The sequence below is a fragment of the Drosophila subpulchrella genome, chromosome 3R, assembly GCF_014743375.2.
Source record: "Drosophila subpulchrella strain 33 F10 #4 breed RU33 chromosome 3R, RU_Dsub_v1.1 Primary Assembly, whole genome shotgun sequence".
Classification (NCBI taxonomy): Eukaryota; Metazoa; Arthropoda; class Insecta; order Diptera; family Drosophilidae; genus Drosophila; species Drosophila subpulchrella.
The window spans coordinates 5,066,601-5,081,722 of record NC_050609.1 but is presented as its reverse complement, the minus strand read 5'-3'; the positions used below and the strand labels follow the sequence as shown (position 1 = coordinate 5,081,722).

Here is a 15,122-nt window from a genome sequence, read left to right as displayed (position 1 = left end):
TGGCGGAGTCTTTTTTATGAATTGTATAATATGCTCATACATTGTCTGAGCATTAAAATCACTTTGTTACTTGACCTGTTTTTCGACTTTGGCTTAAAGAGTGCCAAAATAAAATGTAATTTTTAAGTGTCTGACATTTCGTTAAAGAGCTTTTGGGTTTTTTTCTTCGTCTTCGACTGGAAACTCTTGAATGGAACAGCATGAGAAGTGAGATCTTGGGACACATTTATATGGCCTGTCCTCAGCGCTAGGTGCAGCCAACAATTCGCTGTTAATTAAGAATAACATTCGCAATGATTCATACTGATGCATGTTAAGACTTTTCCACTTCGTGTTCAGCATTAATTTGCCGTGAGATTATCAACATTAGACCAGGAGCAAACAGATTAGTGTCCGAAATCAAATCTAAATCAGCAAGGAGACATCTTTGAAATAGAATTAGGTCGAGAGTTGTATGCTCTAAAAATGTTGAAAATTTTTTCTAAGTGACTTTATTTAAATATATAAATATATTTTAAGGCAACTTCAGTAATTATATTGCTTACTTTAGTATATAATGCATACATATTATGAAATATATATATTGTAGTCTGACTCTGATTTTCTGTTGAACAAAGAATAGTAGTAATATCGAGATCATATGTATAAAAAATACTACCATTTTTGATATATGATTTTTAATTTTTTAAGATTGATATGTCAATTGATATATTTTTTAATGAATATATATTGTCCAAGAATATACATATTAAGATTTAAAAATTCTAAAACTTCTGGGTGATTAACCTTTTGCAGGGTATTATAGAAACCATTTTTAAAACGCAAGTTGTCAGCCGGCAAAAAGAAATTTCATGTACTGCTTGAAGGAAAAAGAAAATACTGCCGGGGCGAGACGGGGAAAAGTGCAGAGCACTGAGATCCGAAAAACTATTTGAAGTTATTTTCGCACAACTTGGCCTGACACTCGTCTGTGTCATTGTTGTGTTGGTGTTGTATGTGGTGTTGTGTTGTGTCTTGTTGCTCTTTTTGTTGTTAAAGCGTGCCTGTAAAGTGTTTGCATGCCAGAGTGAAGACAACAACAAAAAATAAGGCGAACAATGTAGGCGTATTTTGATTATGATAAACTGGCGAATTATGTTGTCACTTTGCATTTTTCTTATAGAATGAAATTATATTTTATAAGCGCGCTGTGCAAGTCAAGAGAGTTGTTCGGCTTGTTGCCGTTGCTCTTGGCTGCCATAAGACTCGGAAAATATTTACATGTCATGGCATTTGAAGGGATTTATGTGGCCCCAATGAGACCTGCCTGACTTGTAGACGACGACACATCCACCCCGGACTTTCCGCCATGAAAAATGACGAAAGCGAACCGAGGAAACCAAAACAGAAAATACCTAAGAATTGTATTAGCCATCGGAGGAGTAAAATTGGGTGGAGGAGAATCACCTATCCAGAAAAAAAATATCTCTTTGCACATTTCTCTTTTGTTTTCCGCCCAATTTGTTTGGCTTAGCAAAGAGATCAAAATTATATAGACAAACGTTTAATGGCCCCAATTCCCTGTGTATCCGTATCTGTGGCTAAATATAAACAAGCGCAAACTATTTATATCGCTCCACGTAACGAGTATTAGCTGCTGATTATTATTGAACAACAAGCGAAAATGCTTTCAGCTAATTATTTGCCGACGTCAAGTTCATGAGAATTTGAAAGTCTCGAGGAAAATACAACTATGACGTCGCTATCATCTAAACAAATCCAAAAGCAAACCGAAAAATGTGGGGGAGCGAAGTAAACAAGGCCTATCTATATGTCGGTGCTCTATAGATTTTTGGGCTAAATATAGGCTTGCAATTTCTGGTTCGTCATAAAGAGGAAAGGAGCTCTAAAAATACCCCGAAAAGAGGAAACAAGGAAATGGGCCACTAAATCAATAAAAATCCCAGCACCAACGACGTGACACACTTCAGTTTGGATCAAAAATTCCACTCGACAACACTGCGAACATTAAAAATTACAAGATATATCAAGAATGTCTAGGCCTCCCTTCCACACCCCCTCTCGCTATAGGGATATATCTATATAAATATAAAATTAATGGCAATCTGGCAGCGTAAACACGACAAAATTTGTTCTTGCCTCTAGCCGTGTGCCTTGGCCCATTGTCCCACAACCAGATAGTTTTGTGTCATTAGCCCAAGATACGAGGGACTGCCATACCATCCATATGGCTGAGATGGAAAAGCCGAAACGAAAACTGAAAATTAATGATGCAACTGCGAAGTGTGTCACGGATGCCCCGGCCAAAAACGAAGAGATCCAAGAACCCAAAAGATATTTCCTCACAGATATTTTCTCCTAGCACTCACAAGGCGAAGAATCTGCTCATTAGCAGCTGACAATATTGGAAATTGGTTCACATTCGACTTGCACGGTTGCCAGGCCCCCTTTGGTGCTTTTAATCAAACGGATATATATTCCCCGATATCGCCAGCTATAAGGTATACTACATACTTTCAGCCAAGGGACTATATTTAGCCGTGTGACATCTATATATCCGTGTATATTATGCTGATTGACGCACAACGCTTTTGAGAGCGGGTTCGATGACGCCGCTTGACTTATCTCTATATAGTTACACGTAGGCAACTTTATCTATCCTATCGGTTATCCATAGTCTGTGACGTTCATGCCAATTGATAGGGAAAATATTCGCAAATTAATACGTGAAAATTTGGTTCAGGAGTGCAAAAATTATAGTATAGTAATTTGTACATAGTAAGATCAATATTATTCCTTGATCTTTAAATTTCTTCTCTTGATTCCTAAGACCTAATCCAAAAAATCCAGTTTTTCATTTAAAAAATTTAAGAAATGTCTAATGCCCATAGTAAGCACGAAAAACCCACTGATAGACGTCCCAAGAAAAATACCCCACTAAGCTAAATGAAAAACAATGAAAATCAATCATAAAACCGAAACTCGGATCACTCGGCATATGCAGCCGTAAAAAGTTGCGCATTTGTCACAATTCTAAAATTAAAATGCCCCAATATCTTCCATTTTACCCAGCACAACAAATCGTAATATAAACTATCAACGGCATTTAGTGGGATTAACTTTTTGTGGCCGAGACGGCAGTGTCATAAATATCCAAAAGCGAAAAAAACGCGCTGCCCATGCACGCCCCATAAATAAAGCCATTAAAATGGAATTCAACGAATTTTCAGCGAGCGGCAAAATGCATACACCCAATCCATCAAAATAAGAGAGAGGGAGATAGTAAAAGCCAAAACCCGAAAAATGCAGCGGAATCTATTTATTCCACCCATGTGATTTGCCAATCATTGTTGGGATATTTTTAGATTTCGCCCAACGCCAAGGAATTGAACGTCATTAGATAAGTACGAGTAGTGTGTGAGTGCCTAAAATTACCTTGACCGAGGGAGGAAAAAATAACACAAAGGTCTATAAATAGATGGAAAATCTACGTGAGCATCTAAGGCGAACGAGGCTGATTAAGCGCCACAGTATTTATGAACTTGGCGTGGAAAATTTATATTCTAATTATTTTGCTATTTGCACGCGGTGCTTTTCACGTCATCTCCGCGAGATCGATGGGGATTTGCCATTTGTATCTTAAAATCTCTCTGCAGTTAATTGTTTACTGACGTATCCAGCGGATCGAGAGATCGCCGGCAGACCGCCTGCTGACTTTGGCCAATTTAGGTCTTGTTTCTTTGGCCGGCACACGTATTTCCGCGGGCTCTCTCTATTTTCAGCCAGCTGATTGGGCATTTCAGCCAATTTTTCCCCATCGCCCCACCACTCGCTGTCAGTCTTGCCCCTCACTATAATAATAATAAAATAAAGATGAACGAACGAAATTTTGATTTGTTTTGGTTGTCGATTTTTTCTGTGTTTTTGGCTAAATATGTTCATCGGAAAGCGTTTTTAAAATTAGTTCGAGTGAGCCACGCGTTTTATATTTAGATGATTGCCATGTTTTGGCGTGTGAGCGCCAACAAAAAAAACAGGAGATCAACATAAATAGAGCATGAGTACCTATCAAACACATTCGTGCAATCTATTTCCGATGCCATTTTAATTTGACCCACTTTCACCAGGCGAAACAGGCTGAATCGAGCAGCTTATTCCTAATTGGGATTGCGCTGAGTTATTATTTATGAATATTCATGTTGGTGCCAAAACCCATAGAGTCTGCAATTAGACAAAAGCAATGGGGCAGTGGGCAGCTGCTAAACAATTGGCAGACAGTTGGATTTAAGCTTTCCAAAATCGAGGCTGACAAAGAGACAGCGCGGAGAAAGTGTTAACTAAAGTGATTGTTCATGTTGAAAATCCTGAAAATATTCCATGAAAAATAGAGGCATTTTTTTAACATATATTTTATTTTTCATGCCAATTTCCTATAAACAAAGCTGAATTCAGCTTATTTTCTAGTAAAATTGTTTCTAAATAACAAAACCAAAAACTAATATTATTATTAGTTCTTAAAAGCCTTTAAATAAATTTAAAATATATCTATATGATCTTCAAGCTGTCTTATAAATACAATCTTAATTTGCCAAGTTTATCGGCCATAAATATTCACCCTCTAATCAAGTTTAGACTTTTCCAAAGAACACTCTGCAATATATCTAATACCACTAATTATCATACTAATTTTCTAAATTTTATGCACTTGTTTTGGAATACTGACAACTAATAAAAAACCGAAAGTCAAATTCAATTCTCACCTCATTTTTCGCCAGAGACAGGGGGAAAATGGCGCTAGGTTTGGATTCTCTGTTTCTCCGATTTTTTGTGTCCCCCTGAGATTCTCCGCCCACTCCGCATCTCTTGCTCTATTTCAGCCAATGGAATATTTTTTCGGGGTCTCCAAATGTTTAAATTTCCAATTTGTGTCTCTGAACAACAATATTCCCCCCTTTTTCCTGTTGACTGCAGCAATTTACGGCAACATGCCAAGATCATAAAGCATATTATGATGGTCATAAATTAAATTAAATAAAATATAAAACAAAATATCAAAAATTTTATTTATGAATTTACAAAGAAATTAAGTCAGACGAATGGAAAATAAAATTGAACTTTATCTCTGGTCCTGACAATTTACAAGTAGAGAAATTTAAGCACTATCAAAACGGTTGTTAATAAATACATGTAAAAGGTGTATATTATATAAGGCATAGGTGGTGTATAAATTTATTCACACCTCAACTCTAAAGACGACGCCCACTTGGCGATTGGTTTATGGCTCTCACCTATGTGGCCCCAAAACCAAAATGAAGTTGGCTTGCGTAATGCGCAGCAATCAAGTGCGTTTTGAATCGGAGTGAAAACTACACAAAGTCCCCCCATTGGCAGCTGGTAGGGCTGAGAAAAACAAAACAATTCAGCACCGAGGGCAATCGAAAGACTTGCCAACCAATAACAAGTGAATAGAAAGAGCACTAACTCAAGTGTATCCCATAGATATAACCACCGATTCGAGTGGAAGCGGGATGGCAGCAAACGAGTTGCATTGCCAGTCAGTCGAGTCAATACGCTTTTAATTACGGCCTACGCGAGAGCTGTAACTCAAAAGTTGCCCTAACAAAACTTTTCACCATTTACGGCAAAACGCGGACCTTGGCTAAAACGACAGATAGACAGACTCAAGCCAGGCTTGGCATTGATGCCAATGTTTGTTTGTTTGTTTGTCAAGTTAAGTTTTGTTTTTGTATTTTTTTCTGTCGTGTATCTGTATCTGTGTCTGCGCTGGGCGCGTGCCATGTGTCATCTGGCTTGCGACTCGCGACTTGCGACTATCTAACGCCTCTGCCTCATCAGCCGTCTCCCCAATTGACCCACGCACGTTCAGCAACGTTCTCAATGAGATAACACGGCTGAGGAAACCCACACATCCGCGAAATTGGCATATAGACAGATATAGATATCAGTGCGATGTTGGATATTCAGATAGGCAAGGCATCAAGCCACAAAAAGGGTGAATAAATTAGCTGATCAAGCTGATTTTAAGGTCTGTGAATACAAAAACTTTTAAATATTGAGTGTTTCTTCATTTCCGAAACTCTAAAAATAAATAAAATATTTTCAGTTAATTTGCTTAATATTTGTTAGAATGTTTACAGTTGATTTTCTTAAATATTCTAAGAAATTTAAAATAGTGTTTTGAAAATACCTCTTAATTAGTAGGACTTGCATCAACCATTTCCCATTTGACATTAAAGATCACCGAAACATTTTGTTATCCATGTTACTTAGGGTATAAACAGAGGCCTACCTCACGCCAAACACCGAAAAAACATTAATTAGTTTGTTAAAAAGCCAACAAAAAAGCCAACAATGAATGTCAGCTAATTTATTTATTTGTCTGTACCAGGCAGCTTTATTGGAGACCCGACCTGTCCTGGGTGCGCTGTTGTTGAAGCCACTGTGCTACCAAATTGAGGAAAAGGTGCAGTGGTGCTGCTACCAGTCATCACCTGGGAGCTCAGCTGGTCTTAAATCCGCAGAACGCCCGCCACATCTGGGTGCCAAGCATGTCCATCTTTGGATGAACAGCAATCAAAATCAAACTGGCAGTCAGCAGGCAGCAAATAATTTACAATGGCCACAAAAGTGTATTTTTAAATTGTGCAAACTATTTTCGTGGGTGTTTTGTCAGGGGCTGGGCACCCAAGTACCTCTCACGTTTTTTCCTTAAACACAAGCAAAACAACACCATAACAATCCCAAAAACAACGTCACTAGAAATTTACAATAAATATTATAGAAAATTTCTGAACAGATTTTCCTATATTTAGCGTAATGAGTTTTCATTTTCCTCGATACTGACTTGATGAAAATCGCACAAGTACGTTGGCCTACAGGTGGCCGACGGCCTCTACATTCGGTCCCTTTCCATCTCTCTATTTTGACCATATCCATAGATCCCCTTCTCTTGCAGCCCCTTACAGAATCCTCGATCGGTCAGCATTATGTGAAGGTTAAAAATAATCGGGAACGTATGCGATTTGTATTTATTTTGTTTGGCAAAAACTTTCACAAATGAGGCAAAGTTCTATTTTTGGGTGGGGGCGCATATATCTGTATCTGTATCTGTGGCCGTATCCCTTGTGTATCTGCCAGATATCTGACGTACTCTGTTGTTGTCTGGTGCTGAACTTTTTGCCGGCAAAAAACGAAAAGAAAACACTTCCCCAGGTGTTTATTTTTAGGTCATGGCGTGTGCTCCAATCAACACAAAAAAAGGTGTCTGGTTGGGCTTATGTTTGAATTTTATCACCTGAGGTTGGGTTAATTTACCCAAACCCTTTACTGATTACGGAACTCAAGGGACTGACTGAGTTTTGTGTTTTCCTATTCACCATCAAAACATTTTAATTTCCGTACTATTTCTGGCTGCAATTTTGTTTATGTTTCCCAGAAAAAACAGTGCGGAATAAATTCCTCTGCACATTGCACATCTGACGTGCAACCTTGTCCTTAGCACATGAAAACTGTTGTTTCATTTACAATGTGAACGAATGATAAACATATGAGCCAAAATTCCAAACGCTGTCAATGGAATTTTGGAAAACAGACAGAATCAGAACAGGAAAACACGGAAGCAGTGCAAAAAATACTTTAAAATTTTTACATTTTCGAATTTTCAAGAAAAATTTTATGTTTTGGGGTCTTATGTTGAATAAAAGATGATTACAAAACCCTTTATAGACTGAATTTAAATATTATGAAAATCTTTTTATAAAATCAGTCAAGCATAAAATCATTTATTCACCACCCAAATAAATCAATCATCCTAAGAACTCTTTGATATTTTATAATTCTCACGAAAATCAGTCACCAGAACTTATGGTCAAGCCCTTCTTTGCCCACTCCAGTTACGCATATAAATGAAGCGCTTTTCATTAACTGTCTTAAACATTGTGAGGGGTTTTATGGGAAAACAAAGTTCCCGACCCTTTATATATGCAAAAAGCTTTTCAAAGACTCAACTGTCCAAACTGACTTGTTTAACTTAATAAAAGTGCCCCAATTACCCGAAAATTACCTAAACAATTCGCTCTTTCGAGACACCTCAATTGTGAAGTATTTCAGACAGACACTGCCAAAACACTTGCTCAAATATTTATCAAACAACTTGCACCCTGACCTTTGGTGGCTACCGGAAAAAGAATCTCGAAGATACAATGCCCAGACATAGCACCGAAAAACTGTCCATAAATGGTCAAGTGAATCATTTGTTTAGAAATCGGTACATTTTTGGCGGCCGGCTCATGCAAACAATTCGGATGGGATCTCAGTGTGTTTACGTCGATGCGAAAATTTCAATGGCTAATGGGCCGCAATTTTCGCGCACACTGATGACGTATTTTGGGAAATCATAACATTTGCCAGCCGCTAAAAGTCTCACACAAGCGCACACAATCGATGGATACCGAGAGGTATATGCTTAAACTTTTGGGGGGACGGGTTAGGGGAATGGGTTCGTAGTACCTGTTGTATTATTTTTACCTCAAGCGAGACCGGAGAGAAGTCGAATTCGAATTCGAGAGAGAGAGAGAGAGAGAAACTCACCACGGCGAAAAGGCCTGGCAAACTGTTGATTGGCTGGAGTGCGCGTGCGCGATGAAAATGGCTGCAGCGTAGGAGGCAACCAGACCTACGATTGGATCGACATCGGGCCCCAAAACCGGCCGGCTATACCATACACACACCTATATAAGTATGCTAGAGATATATGACGTCGGTGAGCGTTACGATTTCCCCGCCCGAGAGCGGGTTTTTTTCGATTTCGACTGTGAGGCGCGTGCCGCTCGAGAAGGGGCACATATAACGATGAAACTGGCGCCCGACGATGCATCGGTATGCGTGAGCGAGCCGCGATGTTGAGTTTCATTCATAAAAACCGAAAGAGGGCGCATCTCGTGCCTCAGTTGTGTTCGGACAAGCAAACGCGACGGTTGGAATAGAAGAAACTAAAAAGCAAGCCAGCAAGCAAGCAAGCTAGCAAGAAATCAAGAAAGCAAATCTAAAGCAAACATTTATATAGATATTCAAACGGTTGATATCTATTGGAAAATTCTAAACAAAAGAAAAATAAGAAAATAACAAATCGTTTTGTGCAGTGATACAGCGAAAGAGCAGTGCCAATAAAAACAAATAGAAATAAATAATGCTCCATTATTAAACTAAAACTCAAGTAAAAGTGAAAGGATATTGCGGCAGTTGGCGACGGCATGAATGAAAAAAGCCCACAGCCCCATAAGATGATTACACGAGCAGTGCTTTATTGATTTTTGCCCCGCAGTGAGAACGACCGAGACTTTCGTGCAGCTGACAGTGAAAATTATTTAGACCGTCTTAGAGCGACGAAAAGCCGAGAGGGCTACACAAAAAAAGCCAAAGGAAAATCCCTTTGAATTCTTCTGCAAGTGCCATTGCGATCCAGGTGGGTGTTTGTTTAGCAGTGATGCAAAAGGAAACTGTTTTCGTGATGTGTTCTGTCTAGGTTGTCACATAAAATATCTTACATTTTATTCACTTTTTTAATAAAATGACATATGTTCGCTGTGAGCTTGCCTGAATTATTGGCCAACAAATTTAATTTATAAGAACGCTAAGAGAGCATAAATTTGGATGCTGATTTATGTGTGCCGCGTCAAATTGGAAATTCAATGTTAGAGGAAGAAACATTTTTTCAGAATTTTTATTGGCATTTGATTGAGATTCAAGGTGTCTTTTAAATAAGTTTTATAAAAGTGTTTCATTTGTTTGTTGAAAATTATTTATATATCTAAAATATTTTAAAAAAGAATTCCTTAGGTATACAATTAGTGTGTTTCATAGAACATTCATTTTAAAACAAAAATTCTTATTAGATTCTCATTGTGAAAAAATAAATTAGTTCCTTGATTTTGTTTTCTTTTAGCCTATAAACTTGTTGCAATAATAGTCCCAAAAATATATAGAAAAATCAACAACCCTTGCCTCCTCTTGCCAGTCGGCGTATTTTCTTTTCCCAGATTTAGTTGAAAGATATAAAAATTCATTTAACGCATAATAAAAATTTCTGCACGTTATTTAGATAGCACCTGTGAGCAGGCACAGCCAAGCGGCAAAATTTACGACTGCAACTATGTATTCCTAAATTTATGTAGCCGAGCACAAGTCTATCTGTATCTGTATCTGCATTAGCCATTTGCAGTTTTTGAAATTAAATTATTGTCATACACTTAGCGCTCAATTAAAATAGCAATCTGCTCAGCTCAGATGTTTACAATTTGATGGCAAATTTTTGGTCCGTCTGCATTCCCCAAATTTACATAAACTTATATCCCCAGAGGTCCGCCCCCGTAACGCCCAAAAACTTTTCCCGCTAATGCATTTCCTAGTGGCGCTTTTTAATGCCACAGCCACAGTGCATACGAAATGGAAAAACAATTAGCAAAATGATTTACATGCAACCTCCCATAACGAAAACGCGCGGAATGGAAAAGCAAAAGATCATTTATCAATTTTTAAAGCTTTTCCATCACTTTTCGTCAATTTTCGTATTTGGGAAATTAATTATGAGATCAAAACAAAAGGTGCCGACGTGCGTTGCTGGGTCGTAGAGTTCATTTAACACTTGCCGCAGTTGCCAAATGGCACTTTGACATACCCCCTCCTTTGGATCTACCACTTTAAGTGGCCAAATGCATGAAGTTGCCGTCGGGAGTTTTTTTGTTTTTCGTTATGCGTTTTTGTCTGCCAAGTCAAACAAGAAAATTTTCATTTAAGTGCCCACTAAAATGATTTCGAACAAAAAAAATCTTTATAAAAATATACATATTCGGTGTGGTGTGGTGTTGTTGTTGTTGTTGTTGTTGTCTGGCCCGCGGCTGTTTATTTTCATTAATTGTTCTCATGAGGAGGGAAAAACAGGCAACCAGAGCTGTTGGCATGAAAAGTGTGACAAAGTGTTACGCATGCAAAAGACGGCGGCAAAAGATACATTTTCATGTTGTCCATGTTAACTTGTTGGACACTCCTGGTGAAGGGAGGAGGATGGGGATATGGATGGGGATACGGATGGGTGGGGTTCCCACTGCTCCCGCTGTGTGAATGATGGACTTTGTTGCCGCCCGGCCATTCCATCATCGTTTCGTTTTGGCTCCGTGTCGCATGCAACTTGCATGTTTTCTATCTATGTATCTGCAAGATACTCTTACTCCTCACACACCAGCACACTCACACACTTGACTAATGATCGCCATCCCTTCTCCTTTAAACGTTTCTCCAATTTCTTTTCATATTTATAACCAAAGATAATAAACCAAAACAAAAAACTTTTATTATTATTGTTATTATTAATTGAGATGCCAAGGTTGGGAATGCAAATCTGGCGATACTTGAGCACCGGATAGTATTGCACAAGATCTCCCAAGACAACAAACTTGTAGTTTATTTTTGGAGCCGTTAAGTAGCCAAAGGTCGCTTAGCACGTCTCAACATTTAATCCTCAATGAGGTCTTCACAATGCTGCCAATGAAAACAAATGGTCAAAAAACCGGGGTCTGGGGGTCAGCCTGCCATGGCCTGTCCATATCCCCTCCTCATTTGCCAAAGCAAACAAATTGGCGCCCATCTATCGAATTGTTAACACTCTCGACTGGGGCGAAATAAAAAAAAATAAGAAAAGAAAAAAGATAAAAGAGCATATAGAACCCCAAGAGGAACTATCTATGGAAATGGCTAGAGCAGCGACAGCTGCAACCGGTTTGGCAAAACTTAATTAAAATAATATCAACATAACAATTTTTTCATGCTCGACGCTTTTTTTTCTCTCCGCCTTACCTCTTCCTCATCGAGCCGTTAAATGTATCTTTCGGATATCCATCTCACTCTGGCGCACAGCCACTGCCAATATTCATTCATGGCAAAGAGATCTTGACGTGTGTTGTCTGTCCTACTACACTAAAAACAAAATCAGGAAAAATGCTATGCAAAAATATGCAGAGTGAAAGAAGTCAGGGGATCCGGGCCGGAGACAAGATTTACAATATACATAAACGGAACAGTGGCGATTGGCTAAGATGAACGTAGAGTGGAAAAGTCTGCACAGGAAAATATAAGCCCTAGGAGATTTTTATAACGATTGTAGTCGGTAGAAGTAATGTTTCCTATCAAGCTTTTTTGTCAAGCCCAGCAGTAGTAATTTTCTTAGCCAGTTGCCACTGTAGATAATCAACAGCTTTGCCTGGCCGTTGTTGGTTTTTCTTGATTTTTTTCTTTTTTTAAGGGAGTGTCAATTGTTAGCCAAGTTATTAAGAACCACAGGGGAAGACAAAGACCGGGCCAAGAAGTCCAAAGAGGTGGAAGTGGCTTCGATGCTCTCCAACCAGTTTTCAGACTTTGAGAGGTTCGATTCGAGGTATTGGATTTTATACACATTTCGGCCGCCCGCGGATGATTCATGTGGCAAGAGAAGAAAAAGATACAAATCTTTGATCGACTGTAAAAATTATTGACTCGGGCGCATAATTTTATGAATGAACAAAACACAAAAGGCTCAGGCACAGGCACAGCACGCGCTGGCTCAACACACAACTAAAAGTATCTCTACATGCTGTGTGTCTATCTGTATCTGTATCCGTATCTGAATCTGAAACTGAGCATGAATCTGTGGTTCAGTCGGCGGCCTACAGTTTTGAATGTAATTTCACTCGCCGAACGTCTCGTCGAGTGCACTTTGCCATGGAAATTATGCGTGAAATCAAATGTAAATAAAAAAGCAAAAGTGCCAAAAGCGGCGAGCTGCGGCTGCCTCTTCGTAAAATGTCGGATACGCCGTGGCACGGTAGTTATTTTGGCGCATAGCTGCCTGTCAACACAAGTGCACTTGTAATGCAAATCAACGCGGTCAAGCCTTCGCCACAGAAAAAAAAACGGAAAAACTGAAAAAATAATAATAAAATAAAACAACACTCGAGAGCTGGGATGACGCCACATCGAGCAGATCGAATGAATGGTGGGGGAAGACCCAGACCCAGTGCCGAAACTCGTTGCAGATGGCAATCGCAATTTCGGTTAGTTTATCCGTGATAAACATACAGGCAAAACTGCAAAACTACAAAATTAATAATAAGCCAAGTTTATGAGACATTTGTTTAGAAAAATTAGCCGGACAGGCTCTAATTGAGAGACTTGCATAAGTTCGCGGCGGTGGGATTGCGTAAGGTCACCGCCTGACCCACTTCCCGGGATGTGGGTCCCCCAGTGCAAAACCCCAAACCTGGGTGATATGTGACCACTTCCATGGGAAAGAGGCCAGTTCTACTTCTCAGGGCTGAGCCAAGTGCTTAATCGATCTTAATTTAATTGCCTGCGATCGTGGGCGCAGGAGGCGAAAGTCTGCGACAGTCTCCGAAGACGACAACTCGATGGCAAATTAAATTGTTAAGTAATTTCACCACTTGATGACCCGAAAGCACTCACTCACCCATCGACGGATTGGTTGTTATGCAATCGAACAGCTGTCGTGGCAAATCAATTGAAAGCCAAAGTGCGCAGCATTCGCATTATGATTTTGCATGAGTTTGGGCTCCATCTGCGGTTACCAACTTTGATTACACTTGACATTTCATCTTCAATTTACCATGAAATATACTATATAATTTTTCTTCGGAATAATGAGTAGGGAGTTATAAGTGTATGTCTGTGTAGGGACTTCTCCATTGTCACCAGTTCTACATATTTATTTTATTAAAAACAAAATTTGAAACAGGAGATAAACATGTTGCCTGTTGATCATTTAAACTTTTTTTTTTTAATGTTGTTTTTTTGTTTAGGTTTCCATTTTTTTTTCAAGTGCTTCAAAATATTGACAATTTTCGTATCTTATAATTAAATTTCCCAAATTATAATCTATATTTCCCCATCTTTATTGCAGGCGGCGTAGCCCCTGGAACTCCATCAGCGGCCATGATCATGGAAGGGCTTGAAACCCTGGTGGCGCCAACGCATCACGCATTCCTGCTCACCGAGACGGCCGCGGCCGCCCACTTCAATGTGCTGAGCTTCGACACCTGTCTGTTCAAGACGAGCACGGCGGCCCAGAGCAGCGGCAGTCCCTCGACGGCCACCTACCTGAGTCCCGCCCAATTCGGTGGCAACCACGGTGGCGCCAGCACCAGCAGCTCCCACAACTCCTCCGCCGCCTCCTCGTCGTCCTCGTCCTCGCTGCTGCACTACACCACCGCATCGGCAGCCGCTGCCGCTGCAGCAGCCGCCGCCGCCGCATCCGCGTCCGCCAACAATTCGGTGCTCCGTGCCCGCAACCAGACGGCCACTCCCACCCAGGGCGGCAGTCCGGGACACGTGGCCGTTCAGCCCAGCGCCACCGCCAGCAGCGGACGCAGCTCGGCCTCCCATCTCAGCCTGCTGAACACCAGTGGCCAGCACAGTCCCGCCTCCTCGGCCGTCGAGCAGGTGGAGGCCCACAAGCAGCTGATCGAGGCGCTGCCGGGTGACCTCAACACGCCGGTGACCACGTCCAGCGACATACCCTCGTTCTTCGGACCCACCACCGTGGTGGAGCCGCCACCCATTACTGGTGAGTACACCCTCATAAGAGCATATTAATCTTAGAAATATTAAATTTTAAAAAATAAATAAGAAGAGAATCTTTTAACATATTAAAAAAGAAAAAATCTTCCGTCTTATAAATTACGTAAAAATTAGTACAACATTAAAATTCATCTTAATCTTAAAAAGGAAATTAATTAAGAGCAACTTTAAAAAATTAAAAAAAATATCGTTCATTTCCTTTAAATTAAACAACAAATGTAAATAAAATATTACAAGTTCCATTAAATTTGTATTAAAAAAGTTACACATAGCATTCTATTTTTTTTAGGAAATATACTTTCTTATATTCGACTAGTTGATACTTAAGTAATCATAATAATAAATATTTTAAATACTTTAAATTTTATTAAAATAACAAGCCTATTGTAAATAATTTTATAAAAACGTTGAAAGTTTAAAAACCAAAGTACTTTAAATGTTCCATAAAGGTGTCTTAAGGTGTAGTATATTTTTAAAAG

General features: G+C 39.5%; 1 protein-coding gene across 4 annotated transcripts in view; it reads left to right on the top strand.

Annotated features, from left to right (window-relative positions):
• The window catches only part of LOC119557015 (AF4/FMR2 family member lilli), a 53,316-nt gene that overhangs the window by 32,288 nt on the left and 5,906 nt on the right, over nt 1–15,122 (top strand). For 3 of the 4 annotated variants that reach the window (XM_037869552.1, XM_037869561.1, XM_037869576.1), the window contains one exon: nt 13,967–14,629. In XM_037869552.1, the coding sequence (XP_037725480.1) occupies nt 13,967–14,629 (663 nt within the window). Of the gene's footprint in view, nt 1–8,983; nt 9,485–13,966; nt 14,630–15,122 lie in introns of those variants that run through there. The other variant, XM_037869569.1, reaches the window with a different exon arrangement.